At 38.8% G+C, this 15,780-nt stretch overlaps 1 protein-coding gene across 2 annotated transcripts in view; it reads left to right on the top strand.

Moving 5' to 3' along the window:
* Positions 1-15,780, top strand: part of gpr158a (G protein-coupled receptor 158a) — a 78,078-nt gene that overhangs the window by 41,523 nt on the left and 20,775 nt on the right. For both annotated transcript variants that reach the window (XM_042510498.2, XM_088071936.1), the window contains exons 4-5: positions 519-745; positions 4,289-4,357. In XM_042510498.2, coding sequence (XP_042366432.1) covers positions 519-745; positions 4,289-4,357 — 296 coding nt within the window. The remainder of the gene's footprint in view (positions 1-518; positions 746-4,288; positions 4,358-15,780) is intronic.

Raw genomic sequence — 15,780 nt, 5'->3', positions numbered from 1 at the left:
CCTTCTTAAGGGCTTACTCACAATTTCAACAGTTTATTTTAGCTATAAATCTTAACTGTTTAATTTTTCCATTACTTGTAGTTAACAATTTCAGAAAATTGTTTGTTTGTTTCCCTTTATTTTCTTGTCTTATCTTTATCTTTACTTTTATTTTTTTTTTCTAATTTAAAAAATCCTGGAGAGGAAGTAGAGGGCGGGGCAGACAAGATGCTCGAGCAGCCTCGTAACTATAGTAACTCACTCACACCTGCCCAGGTGTTGTGAGAGGAGAGGGCGATAGCTCTGTGCTGCTGTCAGAAGTTATCTGTTAGTTATTTTACACTGTGAGAAAATGCACTTGTGGCGTGAGTGTGAAAAGTGTCACTTGCGTTTTCAATCAGATTGATTTCAATCAGATGTTTGCATGTAAACACGGCTACTGTCAATGACAGGAGGATTTAGGTCAGTTTCTGAGCTTTCTTGCCTGAAATCTTTTGAAATTAAACTCTTATTTTTTTTCTTATTCTTGTTTCTGACAGGGATGGGGAGAAAGGGAAAAGCTGCAGACAGTGGCCCCAATGCGGACGAGGGGTCCTCCAGCGACTGCCTGCCATGCCAGCAGGGCTGCGCCTACTGCAAGGACGACACCCCCTGCGTGGCACGAGAAGACGGCGCTCTTCGCTTGGCCGTGCTCTCCTTCCAGTGCCTCTGCATGCTGATTGTCTTTGTTAGCATGATACTCATCTATCACTTTCGCAGGAATAAGGTATGAATCATTACATGCTCACAACAAGCATTCAGTTATGGAGTTTGATCCATTTATTATATTTTAGCTGACATTCTTGGTGAGTGATTAATGAGCCATAGATGGGCATTGTCATGGGGACTAAACTGGAATTGCCTCATGCTAACGCTTTCTTTTGTATTATTCTCTTTATTAAAATCTTCATCTTTTAGGGAATCTGTCCTGTCACGATTCCGAGTGAAAGTCTGAAAACTCAGCAGCACATTAGAGGCACAGATTAGATTCACAATTACAACATCGCATCAGTTATGTGTTTGATGTTTTCTGGGCTCTATGGTCATCAAAGCCCTTTGGATCAATAAACCAGTGAAACCGTGTGTGTGGGTGGTCACAATAAAGCTTTGAAATCATTTCAAACAGCTCAGGCACCACAGATCAACTCCACATCAGCAACTTGGACAGCGACCAGTGTGTGCAAATGAGACCACTAAAGCGAATTTACTCTGATTTTATACAACGAGGCTGCTGGCCGCTTCATGTTTCACAGTTTGAGTGATAACATGACAGCATATAACTTTCTAAAGATGAAATCTGTGCTGGTATTTAATTCATATCATATTTTTTTCATAAAATCTATCTCTTTTGTGAAGAAATGTCGATTTGTTTCGCACTTGGCTGACAGTCTCAAAAAACATATTCTCCTCATTATCTCAAAAGATGACATTTTCACTGCATCATTAAAAGGTGAAAATATGTCACAAACACCAAACCTTCTGTATGGAAAGAGAAGATTAACACTGAGCTCATGCACCAGCTATTCTTAAAAGCCAATTATCAAGTATCTCTAAAAACAATGGCTGTGATTTTATAGACGGTATTTCTCCAATTAAGTTGAGTCATTCTGATCAGATTGTTTACATGGATGCTTAATAATGTGATCCGATACTTTTTTGACTTGTGCAAGGTGTTTCTTCAGTCTGTGAAGCATCTAATCTGCTAGAAATATACATTTTTTTCCAACCTTATTGAGAAAATTAAATGCATTCAGTACAAAATAAGTATAGACAGAGAAGAAGTGGCTCCACCTGTTGTCACAAGTTAGCAGTAAGTAACGTAAGTGAGCCCAAGGTTATTATCTGTAGCTACAAGTTATGGATGTCCCGTAACACCTTACTTGCAAACTATTATTATTATAATATTATAATTAATAGATGTTCCCTAAACGTCTCAAATGCAGACTATTGCTACCAGTAGATGTTTTTTGTGTCCTTAGACTACAGACTCTATACTGCAACCTGTAGCAACAATGTTACCCAAGGTGGCTCTTTCAAAATCAAAGAATACATTTAATAACCAGAGCACTCACATAAGAATTAGAGGACACTGAAAATTTTGGAATTTATGAACAATCCTCTGTCAAAATCAGCAAAGGGAGGTGCATTGAAAGGGAAATTGTGGCAAGTCTTAAGCAGCGCACACTCCAGCAATGTAATACTAATATTACCCCCATGTGAGGCAAACGTGCACAGAATGAATATTTAGTCCAGCCAGAGAGAAACTATTGGATCAGGCATTTTACGCCACCTCTGTCTCTATGAAATGCTGTCAAAATATATGCAATATGTCGCTATGAGCTGTGACTGAGCATTAAATGCATTTAGTATTGATTGAATTAAACAAAATGTATATGCTTGTTTTTTTTTCAAATAACAATCAATCATTACATTTGTTTGATTTTTCTGATTAATCCATTAAGGAAAGTGCTTACAAGTTACAACGCTTGTTCAGTTCTAACATTGTAAGGTTTTCTTTATCCAAATCACCATTAAGAATTGTAGTAAACAAATTGTCAGATTATTGGAATATTGTAAAGTATAAGTAAACAATACTTGATGACATTCTCATTTTTGCGTTTGGCCAGAGCTTTCTCTGAAGTCTTAAAGTGGACAGCATGGAGTTAAATGTTCAGAGTATAAACTTTTAGAGTGCTTTCTCTTACTTTTGGTCTACTCAGCCGTGACGTCTGTTTCTAACGCTATTTACTCAAAACCTTGTTCCCAAAAGATTGCTGCACTCAGAGTTTACGCTGCAAATACATAAAAGTTTAATGAATTGTAACATAGAGCAGTAAAACAGAAGTCTGCATGTAAGTGTACTATTTCAAATTTCAATGTGACTGCAAACACTATATCTGTCAAATGTATCATGGTCATGTTGGTTTCTGTTACAGATCTGCTGAGTTAAACTTAACTGAAAGTTGGTGATGGTGGTATTTTACTTCCTGAGTTGACTTTCCACCAAAGTAAACTTTTGACTGAACTTGTGAAATCCTCTGAGCCTCTAGTTGCTACTGTCAATTAATTGGCTTAATTAAAGGCTTTGTCTTGAGCAGTAGACATGCGAGGATTAGCCTGAAGATTCACCACACTCCTGACAGGGGAGCATCTCGCCGCTCTATCTCCCACACACCTGAAGACTCCGCCATTATCTCAACCAGAGTTCAACAAAGGATCGCTCTCATTAATAAAGCAGATAAAAGTTTTAGATACTCAGGGGCTTTGTCATCATTTAAACACCACTTATGTAATCCCCATTAATCTTATCAAACTAACTTTAAGAGCTTAGTTTCATAGCTGCTCACTGACTTTGCGATAAATTAAAAATGGCTCATTTTCATATACAGATGAGTTCATTTCGGTTGCAGGTTTTTTATTATAAACAGGATAAACACATCCTGTAGCTGTGGTTGGTGTTTTGTGTTGTTTTTTGTATGTATTCTGAAATGGTTAACACAGTTGTCCTCTGCTCTTTGAAAGCCCCCTCATGCATCTCGTCAATTACAGGATGATATTTTGTTAAATATCTTCCACAGGAGGAGCACTGAAAGTGCCTGAAATGGTGAACCCTTCTATAAAAAGTCCTTGAGGCAGGAGCTTTCACTGTACTTTGTTCTCTTTCAACCAACAAAGAAGAAAGCATCATTCCCCTTTTAAATCCTCCTGGAATATTATGATGTCCCGCTGTTTTAGACTTGTTTAGACCAGCTGCAATGTGAAAGGCATTTTAAGAGTTTTATTCCAAACTGCCTTTCATCTGTTTTGTAGAAAGGAAAACATTATACATTATATCATTTTTTTGAGATTTTGAACATTATAACTTTTTTCCTTTCTGAGGACACTATCTTTAAAATTACATGGAGTATATATAATGACGTCATCCTGCTGAAACCTATGTCAGGTCACCTGGGAAAACATTTTTAGTATATGTATTTCAACCAAATTTGAATGTTTGGATTTGAATACATTTGGAACACTAATGGGAAGATACAGAATGATAGAAAAACCTAAAAAAAAAACCAATAATATAATAATAATGTGCACACTTTTAATATTGCTCCATGCCTGCTTGGCATAAGCAACTGTTTACTTACATATAAGCCATGACTTTAAAGCCTTGTGTTTACAGCTTGTTGCATTTGCCCCAAGTGAAAAACAATGAATGCAGGTTAAAGTATACAGTGCATTAATGATAAATTTAATAATTACTGTATCTCTGTTTTTGCAGAGTATCAGAGCATCAGGTCTAGTCCTACTGGAGGCCATCCTGTGTGGAGCTCTGCTTCTCTACTTTCCGGTAAGCCTGAGACACTGTCTGTGTCTGTGTGTGCACGTGCAGTCTGGCATCCTTACATGTGCTCATTTCTTGACGTGTTTGCTGATGATCCTCATGCCATGCTCCTCTGAGCTGAAAACAGAAATCTTCTACTCGGCTGAAGGTTGGCATTCAGTTTGACCTTCAGTTCAAACTGTCGCTCATTCATCTAAAACTGAACAAAGTTTCATATCTGCAGCAGCGGCACAAAGCAGGATTGTTTGCCTTGTCAGATAGTACAAACCTCAGTCTATAAATCATACCTTTTTTTTTTTGTCTTTTTTTGGTGGCTGCATGGAGCTGTGATAAGCAGCGTTTTCACAGCCAAGGTGTGCGTGTGATAAAATGGCACTGGCAGAGACAAACATGGCAAGGCTTGTTGGTGACCCCCTGCTAACTGTACACAGAGCTGGCCAATGAACCCAGCAGCCTGTCAACACCACCATCTGTTGACCAGCCACTCACGTTGCTCCATACAGACTCGGCACTCATTCAGACCTTCACACAGAATAAACTGCTTTAGATTTTATTTGGCTTTTTCATTTCAATTCCATTTTTGATTTAGGACTTATCAAACCGATTACTTTAAAGGAATATGTATGGACTTATTGTTTGTTCTGTTCTTAAAATTTGGCACAAGCATCCACTTGGACTCAAGAATGAACTGATTAACATTTGGCAGTCAAAGGTCAAGGTCTCTGTTACCTCAAAAACATTTTTTTGCCAGAGCCCCAAAATTTTATAATTCTAGTTTAGATCTAATAAAATTGTGTGTCATTTCTCAAGCAAAAATGTCAAACATCAGCTGGTTCCAGCTTGTGACATGTGAGTGTTTTGGTAGATATGATAGCAAACTAAATTTCTTTGGGTTTTTGGACTGTTGATCAGATAAAACAGTTTGACTACGGCATTTTTGCCTTTTGAACATTATAATGGGCATTTTGTTATGATTTTCTGACATTTTATTGACAAAGCGATCAGTTAATCAAGAAAATAACTGTCAAATCAACAAAATAATTGTTCGCTGCAGCTGTAGTATTTTTGAAACATAAACCATTATGATGAATTTGAGCATAAAGTTTTATGGAATTATTAAACTGTTGAATTTCCAGACTGCATTGAATGTAGAGACATTATCAATATTTCAGTTGTATTCCAACAAAGAAAAAAGAACATAATTGATCAATACATATATTGCATGTTTACACCCATAAAACTTTCCATACTAGCCGTCTCTTAAAGTTTTACAATGTGATAATGCCCCAGGGGCAGAACAGTAGGTGGTAAAAGGTTAAAGTATAAGCAAAGAAAGTTTCAAAGTCTTGTCCAAAGTTGGTGGATGTCTTAATATAGAGAAAAAAATCAATGAAAACAGCATACTTCAATTTGCACTTTTGGCATTGGTTTTCCTTTGGCCCTAAATGACCTCTTGGTATCATTGGTTAGGTAGAAAAAAGTCTCATATCTGGAAATGGCTCCATGTGAGACTAAGGGGGACTTTTATGTCAGGGGCCCGTGTACAGTTGACCCCAAAGTCCAGTTTGTATGATTTGTGTGAACCCCATGTACCACTCAAATACGGTTCATGTGAACTCCAGTACAGTACATGTAATGTGTAAACGCCAGCTGTACTGAACTGCTATTTAACGCGTCTACAAGATATCTAACAAAAAGCTACCATGGATGGGGTCATTACATTACACACTTAATGTAAAGGTGCATAGGTTAACTTTGGGGAAAGGTCAGGTTTTAGGAAAATAAAAATAGTGACCTTAAAATAACTGAAGGTTGACATCATTTCACACACAAAACAATGGTTTCCTCAGGGAGAGTCATGTGTTTTGTGACCTCCATCATGCCTCCTTATGCAAACTTTCAGTCTTTATACTACTTCCTTGTCAGTGCATCGGTCACATGTTCGCAGCCTTCCTGATTAGGTGGTTCATGATTGAGTGAGTTATATACGAATTGTGTTGCTTTACTTTCCATAGGTATACATAACAGCCTGCTTGATGTGTACATAACTAATGTGAAATACAAATTAATAATACCTGATATGAAAACACTCTGAGCTTCTTTATTCATAAGGTGTACCATGCCACATATATTCAGTGTAATAGGACTGAAACATGTGGAAACAATAACTTTATAATCTGCATAAGCAGAGGTCAATGCATGTCTTTTTTTGATCAAATAAAAATCAGCGACACTGTTTGCCAGCTTCTGAAGCAAGTCATTCTCCTGGCAGATGACCAGACTCTGTCCAACACCCACATACCATTGATTTACATGAATCCACCATTATGTCTTCCTCCTGGGTGCTCGGGGCATTGGCTAATTGCAATTTAGTTGCAATCATGTGGAGCTATATGCTTAGCGAAGCAATGCAGGGTAAATGTAATTAACACCAACTGATTTAGAGCTGGCTAATCAATGCAATTTGCTGCGACAAGGTCCTGGAAAGTAATAATGTTTGAAATTTGCAGAGTGAAAGCAAGCTGGGAGTCAGGTTATTGGTTAGTGAATGGATGATGATAATCCTGTATCCAGCTGGTGTAGTGATGGCAGCGAGTGCTAAAAATAGACTGCTTGTAAAAAGGTAGTACAGAGGGAACTTGGCTTTGTACTTTTCGCTGTTAATCATACCTTGTTTGGAGATTAGATCATCCTGATAGATTTTTCTGCACTGTTATGCTGAAATGGTCACTGTGAAACACGGCTGATGTTATTTTTGATCAAATATCTCAGTCCGATCATGTGAGAACAGCATCTTTCTGCATGGCTCTGTGCAGCATGCTAGATTGATCTCCACCCTGATGCATTTCCATGTCTCCCCTGTGAATCCCACATGAGCTGCGAGGGTGAGACGCATCACTCCCAATCTAAATATAGATTCAGAAATATTCCGCCGCTACTGCTGCTTCTATTTTAAATAATTCCACTGTTATTAAGCAGCAGGAGATACATCTCTTCCTGCTCCCATGGCATTCAGCTGTGTGGAATAATGCAATTTTTCTCCCCCTTTTCCCTCCCGCCTGTGTCACAAGCAATAACTTCACCCCCCCTGCTTTGAAATAAAAGAGGAGGAGGGAGAAACAGGGTGTGCAGAAGGAGAGAGGCAAAATTATGGCAATGCCAAAGCCGGCTATTTCCGTCTGGCTGTGGAGATGAGAGAGGGGGAGAGCTGACACGCATTTGTGATTCACAATGTGATCCCTGGATTAGCTTGCCAGCCCTGTGTTGTCTCTTTGCAGCTTCTTATTGACGCTGCTGGGGAGGCTTAGATGGGAGTAAAGTGACAGAGTTTGCTACTTCTTTTTTTTTTTTTTTTTTTTTTTTAGATGCCACCGTCTCCTTACAGTCAAGCCAGGAATATATACAGACACGAGTAATGAGTCAGAGGCGTAGTGGAGCCACCTGGCCTCAACTTGTCAAAAGACACTGATAGGTGCTTCACAATAACAGGAAGGGTAGAATGCAAAAAGCAGATTAATTAAACATGAATTTGCTTGTCATAACAATATTTGCAGCTCATGTGTCACACAATAGCTTGGAGAGGAGATAAAACAATGACATTTCCATGTTTGCTTTGTTTTCTTTTTTTCACCTCTCTTTTCCAGTTTCTCTTGTTTTCTTTTGTCACTTGATTTCCTGCTTGATTTTCACTTTTCCTCACTTTTTCCGCCCTATCTATTTATTTTAAGTATGCATACAAATACACGTATTGCTAAAAAACATATTAAAGGTATACTATGCAGGAATTGTCGGTTACTGTATGTAAACAGTATCGCTATAAAAAGTGAAATCCAACTCCAGAATCTCTATCATTTTGCAAGCAGCTTTGTCCATTTAGTGTGTCACCTCACAATATTTGCATTTTCATGGCACTGTGTTCATAATTTTCATAGTTTTGTCTTTCGATGGGTGCTGCTTACAGTCTGGCATCTGCTCATTACCTTTTATATAAATTCCTGACCTCACCAAGAGCTGCTACAAATTATTATTTTCATTGCTGATTCATTTGTTTGTAATTTTCTGGATTGATGAAGGTTTTTTTTTTGTCTATAAAATGTAAGAAAATGATGGAAAATGTCCATCAGTGTTTCAGCAATTGAGTTTACTGTCATAGAAGAAGAAAGAAACCAAACATATTCACATCTGAGAAGCTGGAATTTGAAAAACTTTTCTCAAAAAGTTTGAGTAATTTAAAAAAAACCACTCAAACTGATCAATCATTTATCTAACTATTTTGATGAATTAAGTAGTTGACAATCGATCAAGTGATTAATTTACTACAGCAAAATAAGAAGAAAATAAGAAAATACTGGGAGTGTCTTTTTTTCTCTTTTAGGAAAATTCTGCATAGCATACCTTTAAGGCAGGAAATACTGTAGTAGAGCATTTTCTCCATGCAGTACAATAATGTCGCTACTGTGAAGTTCATACTGTATGTGAGACCGTCCTCCTAAAAAAACAACAGAAATAGTAATTTTACCAAATGTTCCAACAACAAATGTCGAAGTGTCAAAGCACTCAGCATTATTATAAAGAGATCAAGACCACAGATGGACGAGGTCGCCGTGATTGTATTGGTCACCAAAACAGAAGGTTAGGTTCCTGCAGAAAGACGACAATAACCGAGTTACTACACTGCATGTAAACACAGCGTGTTATTTTCCCTTTGCTCCTTTCTACCCATCTGTGTGTGCACCAGTGCAGAGACCGATAGTTCTGGTCCCCGCATGTTCTCCCCGGTGAGACATGTCACACCTCCTGCTCTGCTGCGTGTGCATTCATTAATGTTAACTCGTATGTAAAAGTGGGAAGCTGCAAATTTCTATTTTCAATTTGGATGACACCTTTTGTGTCAAGCATTCACTGCTGTGGTGGGTTTTTTTCCACAGTGCACTTCCCAGAAATGACTTGTTCAGACTTAAATTCATCTTTGAATTTCTCTGTCATTTCACAGCTCAGTGCCAAACACACACACACACACACATTAAAACAAAAGTGAAAAGAACAACAAAATCAGACAATAAAAAACAGACACTGATAAAATACATAAGTCAATGTATCAATGGTGGAGTCTTGATAATGTTAACAATATCAATAACGATCCCCATCCCCAGTCGTAGGTCATTTTAAGCACTGGGACAAACTGCAAACAGTTGTTTTTCTGTTGAGAACAGTCTCGATGTAATGCTTCTGACCTGGCAAATTTGGACCTGCCTAACATGAAGAAAACACTCTGAGAAAGATTACGTCACTCCACTCTCCCCCTGTTAACCCAATCCTTTTGTTAGGGTCAGAGTAGAGAGCGTCATGTCCTGCTCAAGAAAACCTTTGTGGTTTTGAAACCAGTGACCTTTGGGTACTACTCCCCACCCCCCCACCCCTGTCCTTCGTTCCTTGTCCTTCCACCTGTCCAATCTCAGCATCATCTTGGTGCCAAGCTGGGCCGAGGTGCCACCTCAGCCCAACTCAGGGCTTTGCCATGCATGGCAGGCAGGCAGGGCTTCACAGCACATCAGGGGGCTAATGAGAAACAGTATGGCCAGGGGATAATGTATCCTGACCTGACAGGCCATGAAACACAGTCTGCCAGCCAGTTCTCTCCCATGCTCTGCTCTGCCTTCCATCCAAGCTGTTCTGACACTTTCAATCTGACTTAAGTGGATCTGGAGGGCTGCTGTTTGCATTTCAAGCTCCACCTTCATGCCATACTTCCTTCTATAAAGTGCAGCGGAGTCGCCTAAAAATCATACAAAGTTGAGGACTGCTGCCGCTGAAGTGTTCCTTTATCTACACGAGCAGACAGGTAGAAATGGACAGAGATTGGAAAAAGAAAGATAGCATCAACACATGAAGGCAGGCTATTCCCTTTCTGATATGTTTCCCTTTGTGCCCAAGCAAGATGGGAATATCTCTCAGGATCTAACTGGTGATGAGGAGGGAAGGGAATTGTGGGAGGCGAGCGGCAGCCAGCTCTGGTCTTGACTGTGCAGAGGGTGAGCTGGATGTAATTTACACTCGGCCCACCTCGGGGAGCAGCGGGAGCAGAAGAAAGCATTACCTCCCTCCAGAAAGCTGCCCTTCCCATGTGGCAGTGAGTGTCGGCTTTCATATAAAAATGGATCCATTGCTATTACAACACCCCACCTCTCTTCTGCTCCCACCTCCCACTCTCTCACACTGAAGGTGTTTTTTAGATTAGAAAAAAAAAGAGAGAGACGGGGTATGAGCAGGAGATGATGACCAAAAAACACGGGCATGGGCGGACTGGATGGCTGTCACTTTTTCATGTCAAAACATTAAAAGTAGCATGAGAGCTTTGTTGTGACAGAATGATTCCCGAGGCTGCACCATCCCATTCTCCACTCAAACGGAGACAGACACACTAAATGGCTGAAAGTCATTTTTCTCCCCTTTTAGCTGGTAGCAGTTTCCAAAGAAACTGTGATAACAAAAGGCTGAAATTCAGCGCCGTCTGTTCCTCTGACTGGAACTGGCTAACGTTTTCACTTTCAGTAATTTTTAAAATCCACAAACTGATGTGTTTGCACTGCATCATTGACAGATGACTAATATATGATATTTTATTTTGGCATTTTCATTTCGGTAAGTGCTCCATTAGTATGAGGTTGCTCCTTTAGCCGTCATAGCTGCCAGCCCTAATAATAATTCAGCATTCAAACCATAATTTTAAATTTTTACAAAGTCTAACAGGGGCACAATTTAGGGCCATTAAAACCATTTGGGTCACAGTATCAGCATCTTAACTTCATAAAGTTCTGACCACATGCATTTAGAGATATAAACCAAATTAATGTAAACATTTTTGACAGGAGTGGCCACAAATCATTAGTCTACACTGCAACTTCTGCTTGTCAATCAAGTGTGTTGGTGGAAAAAATGACACAAAACACAAAGAGATTATTTCATTATTATTATTATTATTATTATTATTATTATTATTATTATTATTATTATTATTATTTAGATGTTGTTTTTATCTTCAAGGGCTAAAAGCAAACCGGTATGTATATAACATCGGCACACATTGTATGCCAGCCCCTAAATTGAATAGAAATCGTATCCTAGCAGACTTTGTAATATCAGCAAATATCGTATCATTGTCCAAAGTGTCAATATAATAGTTACTCTTAAGGTATAATTTACCCCATAAAATCCACTTAATTAGTGAGCAGTTCATCTATATATTGTCAGTATAGAACATCTACAGACAAAACTTGAGCAGGTAAACGGCCGACTGTCTGTGAGTTAAGAGAATGAGACTTATTTTATATTGAAAACAGGTATTTTAACTCTCTGCTGGTTGTTGTAAACTCATTTCACGGTTTTGAGGTCAGGGTCTGGCATCCAGTGTGATCGATACCCTGTGGGACCCTGACCTTCACTGGGAAGGGGATCAATCCCTGAAACTTTCACCCTTTGCATCGACCCCCCGTGCACACACACACACACACACACACACACACACACACACACACACACACACATTTGCATTTTTATTGTCAAGACATTACAAGTTAATTACACACTGCTGCTTTTTGGTGCTCTTTGCTAACTGCATCAGTGTAATAAAAGAATCCACCCACTTTCTTTTTTTTATAAGTGTTATTTGTTGAATATCTCCTGTTTGCCCTACAGCCAGAGCTAATTATCTAAAGCGGTCTAGCACAAAATTATTTGTGTCTGCTCTGTGGTGCATCCAGTCAGGCGTCATATTTTGGTTGTGGGTGTGTTACCGTTCTCACATGAAGCCTTTGGGGACTGCAGAGTGCCAGAGTTTGTGTTTTTGTGACATTTAAGTTTGGCGTTAACATTGGCTGTGCTTTTATTTATGGAGTAAACATGGCTATTATCTGCACTCCAGTTTGGGTCTCAGTGTGCTTCAAAGACACTTGGTTGTACAATGTCTCAAACCTTTCCTACGTGGCCATAATCAAAGGGAAGGCAGAAGAGCCAGAGCTCATAAGGAGATACAAAACAGTGTATCATGCAAAAGCATTCACGGTGTTGAACAAGGGCTAAATGCTTCGAAGCTTCAGTCTTTGCTGTAATGGGTGTTAAACTCAATATTCAAATTTTTCATTTTTCACCAAAGGAGGATATTGAAAGGAAGTGTCCGACACAAATGAGGCCAGTGTCGTCAGCGCAGTTATGGACAACTGCTCCAAGCAACTAAATTGGGTGGCCAGTATGCCTGGGTGGTATCTGTTTTCTCATACCTTCATACCTTCCTGTAATTTCACTTGGGTATATGGTCTATGACAGTATCAGTGTGCAGCACTACCACCACCCGCCCCTCAGCGAGTTCATTCCCTCAAAGATGTCTCGCCATTTTCAGTCTACTCAATATACAATACACACACAGTATGTCAAGAAAAATAATATTCTTACACCCATTTTCCTTATTAAACAGACAAAGACAACCATGCACCACCTGCTTTAATTATTCTCTTTTTTACTAAGAATAACTTAATTTCTTCGTTATTTCGCTGTTCTAACAATTAGCAACTCTGGTTTGGTCAAAATAATCCCTTGATTCGCTGGGTTAGGTGTAAAAATATGGTGTTTTCCCTGCAGACTCTTTGATCTCTCTCTCTGCTGTTGCGGCTGTTTTCAGTCTCCTCACTGCTCACAGTCAGTTCAGCTGCCTGTTGCACCACACTGACCGCTGGTAGTACATAATGGGCACTGACCGTATGCAAAACATACTTATTAGAGCCTCTCCAGTGTGAAGTTAATAGAAAGATGAGGGTCTGTATTTTTGTGTTTAAAGTCACACCATAGCAATTTCTAAATACTCTGGTAATCCGTTACATTGTGATGCTGCCTGTGCCCAGTGTCAAAAATAAAAAAGTAAAAGATGAGATGAAATGCGTTATCAGCAACTATAGTAACACTTGCTTTGCAGAACGGACAGAACAAATGGATCACTCAAAAGTATAAAATCAGCATCAATGATTACAATAGGAGAATTGAAAACAGAGGTAGCCGACATCACAACAGCTCCCTGGAAAGCTGCTGCTCGCACCACAGCTGGCGGCCTTGCGTCACTGCCGTATCAACAGGGACACTCTCTAGCGGGTAACCAACCCAGTGAATCTGTGTGTGCGTGGAGCCAGCTGGTGGGCACTGAAATGAGAGATGATTAGGAATGAAAGATAACTGCAAATTAAGTGACTGAGTGTTGATTGAATGAGTAAGTGGGTGAGCGTGTGAATCTTGCTCTTGTAATGTTTGTTCTTTTAGAGTCAAATCAAATTCAACCACCAATCATTGTCAAATAATAGACGAATGGAACTATAAATAGACGGATCATGGATTTTAACAATGCGAATCTACAGTGATATCTGCAGAGAGTCTTGATTTGTCTTAGGTATACATCTCAACGGAAATTATAGATTGTTTCAGTCCTCTCTTTCTGTCGTGCACATGTTAAATGTTCAGTTGTTGGCATGAGATGGTTAGATCGGCTGCATTTTATCCACATCACCATCACAGGTTCAAACCCCCAGCAACCGTTCATGTTCCCATCAACAGCCATCGTGTCCCGTCATCGTCCAAAAACGAAACACTGACCACCCACCTGCTTAGTCATTGTCTTACAAGTCGCTCTTGATAAAAGCATTAGCATCATCTGCTGTCAGGTTAATATCTCTTTCACAGCAGGCCATGTGCATCCTCAATAAAAGACAATGTCATCTAATGCATTATATAAACTTATAACAGAGTGGAGAGAACTTTCATAGCTGCTGATACAGCTGTATGGTCATTTTGGAGGATGTAGTTTGTGCTGCTGTTTAACTGAATTGTGCTGTACTGACAGGTGTTTCTATTACAGTATTTTGTCAACCCTGTTTATATTAACCCTTTGAAACATGAGCAAATTGGCTTGATTTCTTTCAAAAACATGAGAGGGCAGCAATGAACAACTTCAGAATAAATGGCCACAAAACAATTATAGAGATAAAGATAAAGATATTAGTAAAAAAATTAGAAAAAGTAGATTACGTGAAAATTAGTAAAAATAAAAAATAAATATATGAAACAAACGGAAAAGTTATAAAACAAACAAGGAAATTACCTAAGAAACAGCTTAAAAATTTTAATAATTTTGAAAAATAATTTAAAATAAATCATTACAATAATTATGAATATAGCTCTCTGGACTTTTTTTTTTTCTTTTTTAATAGCTTATTTATAAATTATTTTCCAAATCTACAAATTTCATGCAATTTGTGGGGCATTTCTTGTCAAGTTGATCTTTGCTTTTGTTCCCATGTTTCTGAAAGAAATAAAATCCATTTGCTCAGGGCTGAAAGTATTAAATTCTTATGAAAGGCACCCGAACGCAGCATAAGTAAAGTGATGTCGATCCAGGTTTCACAGGGTTTGTGAGGAAATAACAAATATATAACATATAATATCATAACTGACGACTGACGATAAAAAATTCTATTTTTTCATTTACTTTTTGTAGTTGCACATTTTAGTATATGCATCTATTAGCTATTGCAAGCAAGCAAACTTTTAACTATAAAGCATTCCGGGCAAGTAAGCGAACACTTATAACAACGTTATTTTATTTATTTCTATTCCTCCTCTGCAAAACTGCAGAATTGTTGTTCTTACACTGGATTAAAAAAACAAGTATTAATCTGTGAGCTTTAAATGCTAAAATAAGCTAACCAACTGCTTTCTCTGGCTATACATTTATGCACTTTTATGTACACATTTACAGATAAAATATAAAAAGCAGTACCATTATGAGCATATTTCCCAAAAAAAATCTAACCATTCATTTAAGAGTTTGAATGACTTCATTACTTTGCAATCAAGTAACTCATTTTCTGCAGACATATGGTCTAAATTTGCTCCCCTTAAAAAAAAAAAGTAAGATAGCGTTCTGATGGAAAAAAAGTCTGGGGGCAGAAGGTTAGTTATGAATAATTTCACTGAAACCCTTGAATGAAAGATAAGCTATGGAGGAGTGCTTCCGTCAGCCACCCGGCAGTCTTCCAAATGTGCCATTGTGCACTTCCACAACTTAAAAAAAGTTTAATCTGCCTATGGAAGCTAAATGTTACTCCTCTCAGGTGTGCATCTGTAGAGCACGCTGTTCTGTTTTGTAGTTTCCACACGACGAGGCTTTTGTTTTGGAGTGCAGTTGCAGAGCCCGGTTGTGTTAAGTCAGGTGTCTGGGGAGTGTGGAGAACAGGTCAGCAGATGAACATAATGGTCAGGGCAGAGATCCAGCTGGGACGTGTTCACCTGCTTGCAAAACCCTTGATGTTTCCGAAAAGCATCCTCAGTACCAGCTATAAACCTGCGCCAATTGAGCATAGGGACACGCCAAAAGTTTAAAGTCGTAGCAT

The sequence above is a fragment of the Plectropomus leopardus genome, chromosome 21 (genome assembly GCF_026936395.1).
Source record: "Plectropomus leopardus strain MGB_pleo_1.0 chromosome 21, ASM2693639v1, whole genome shotgun sequence".
NCBI lineage: Eukaryota > Metazoa > Chordata > Actinopteri > Perciformes > Serranidae > Plectropomus > Plectropomus leopardus.
The sequence above is the reverse complement of the archived record's forward strand: the minus strand, read 5'-3'. Positions and strand labels throughout refer to the sequence as shown.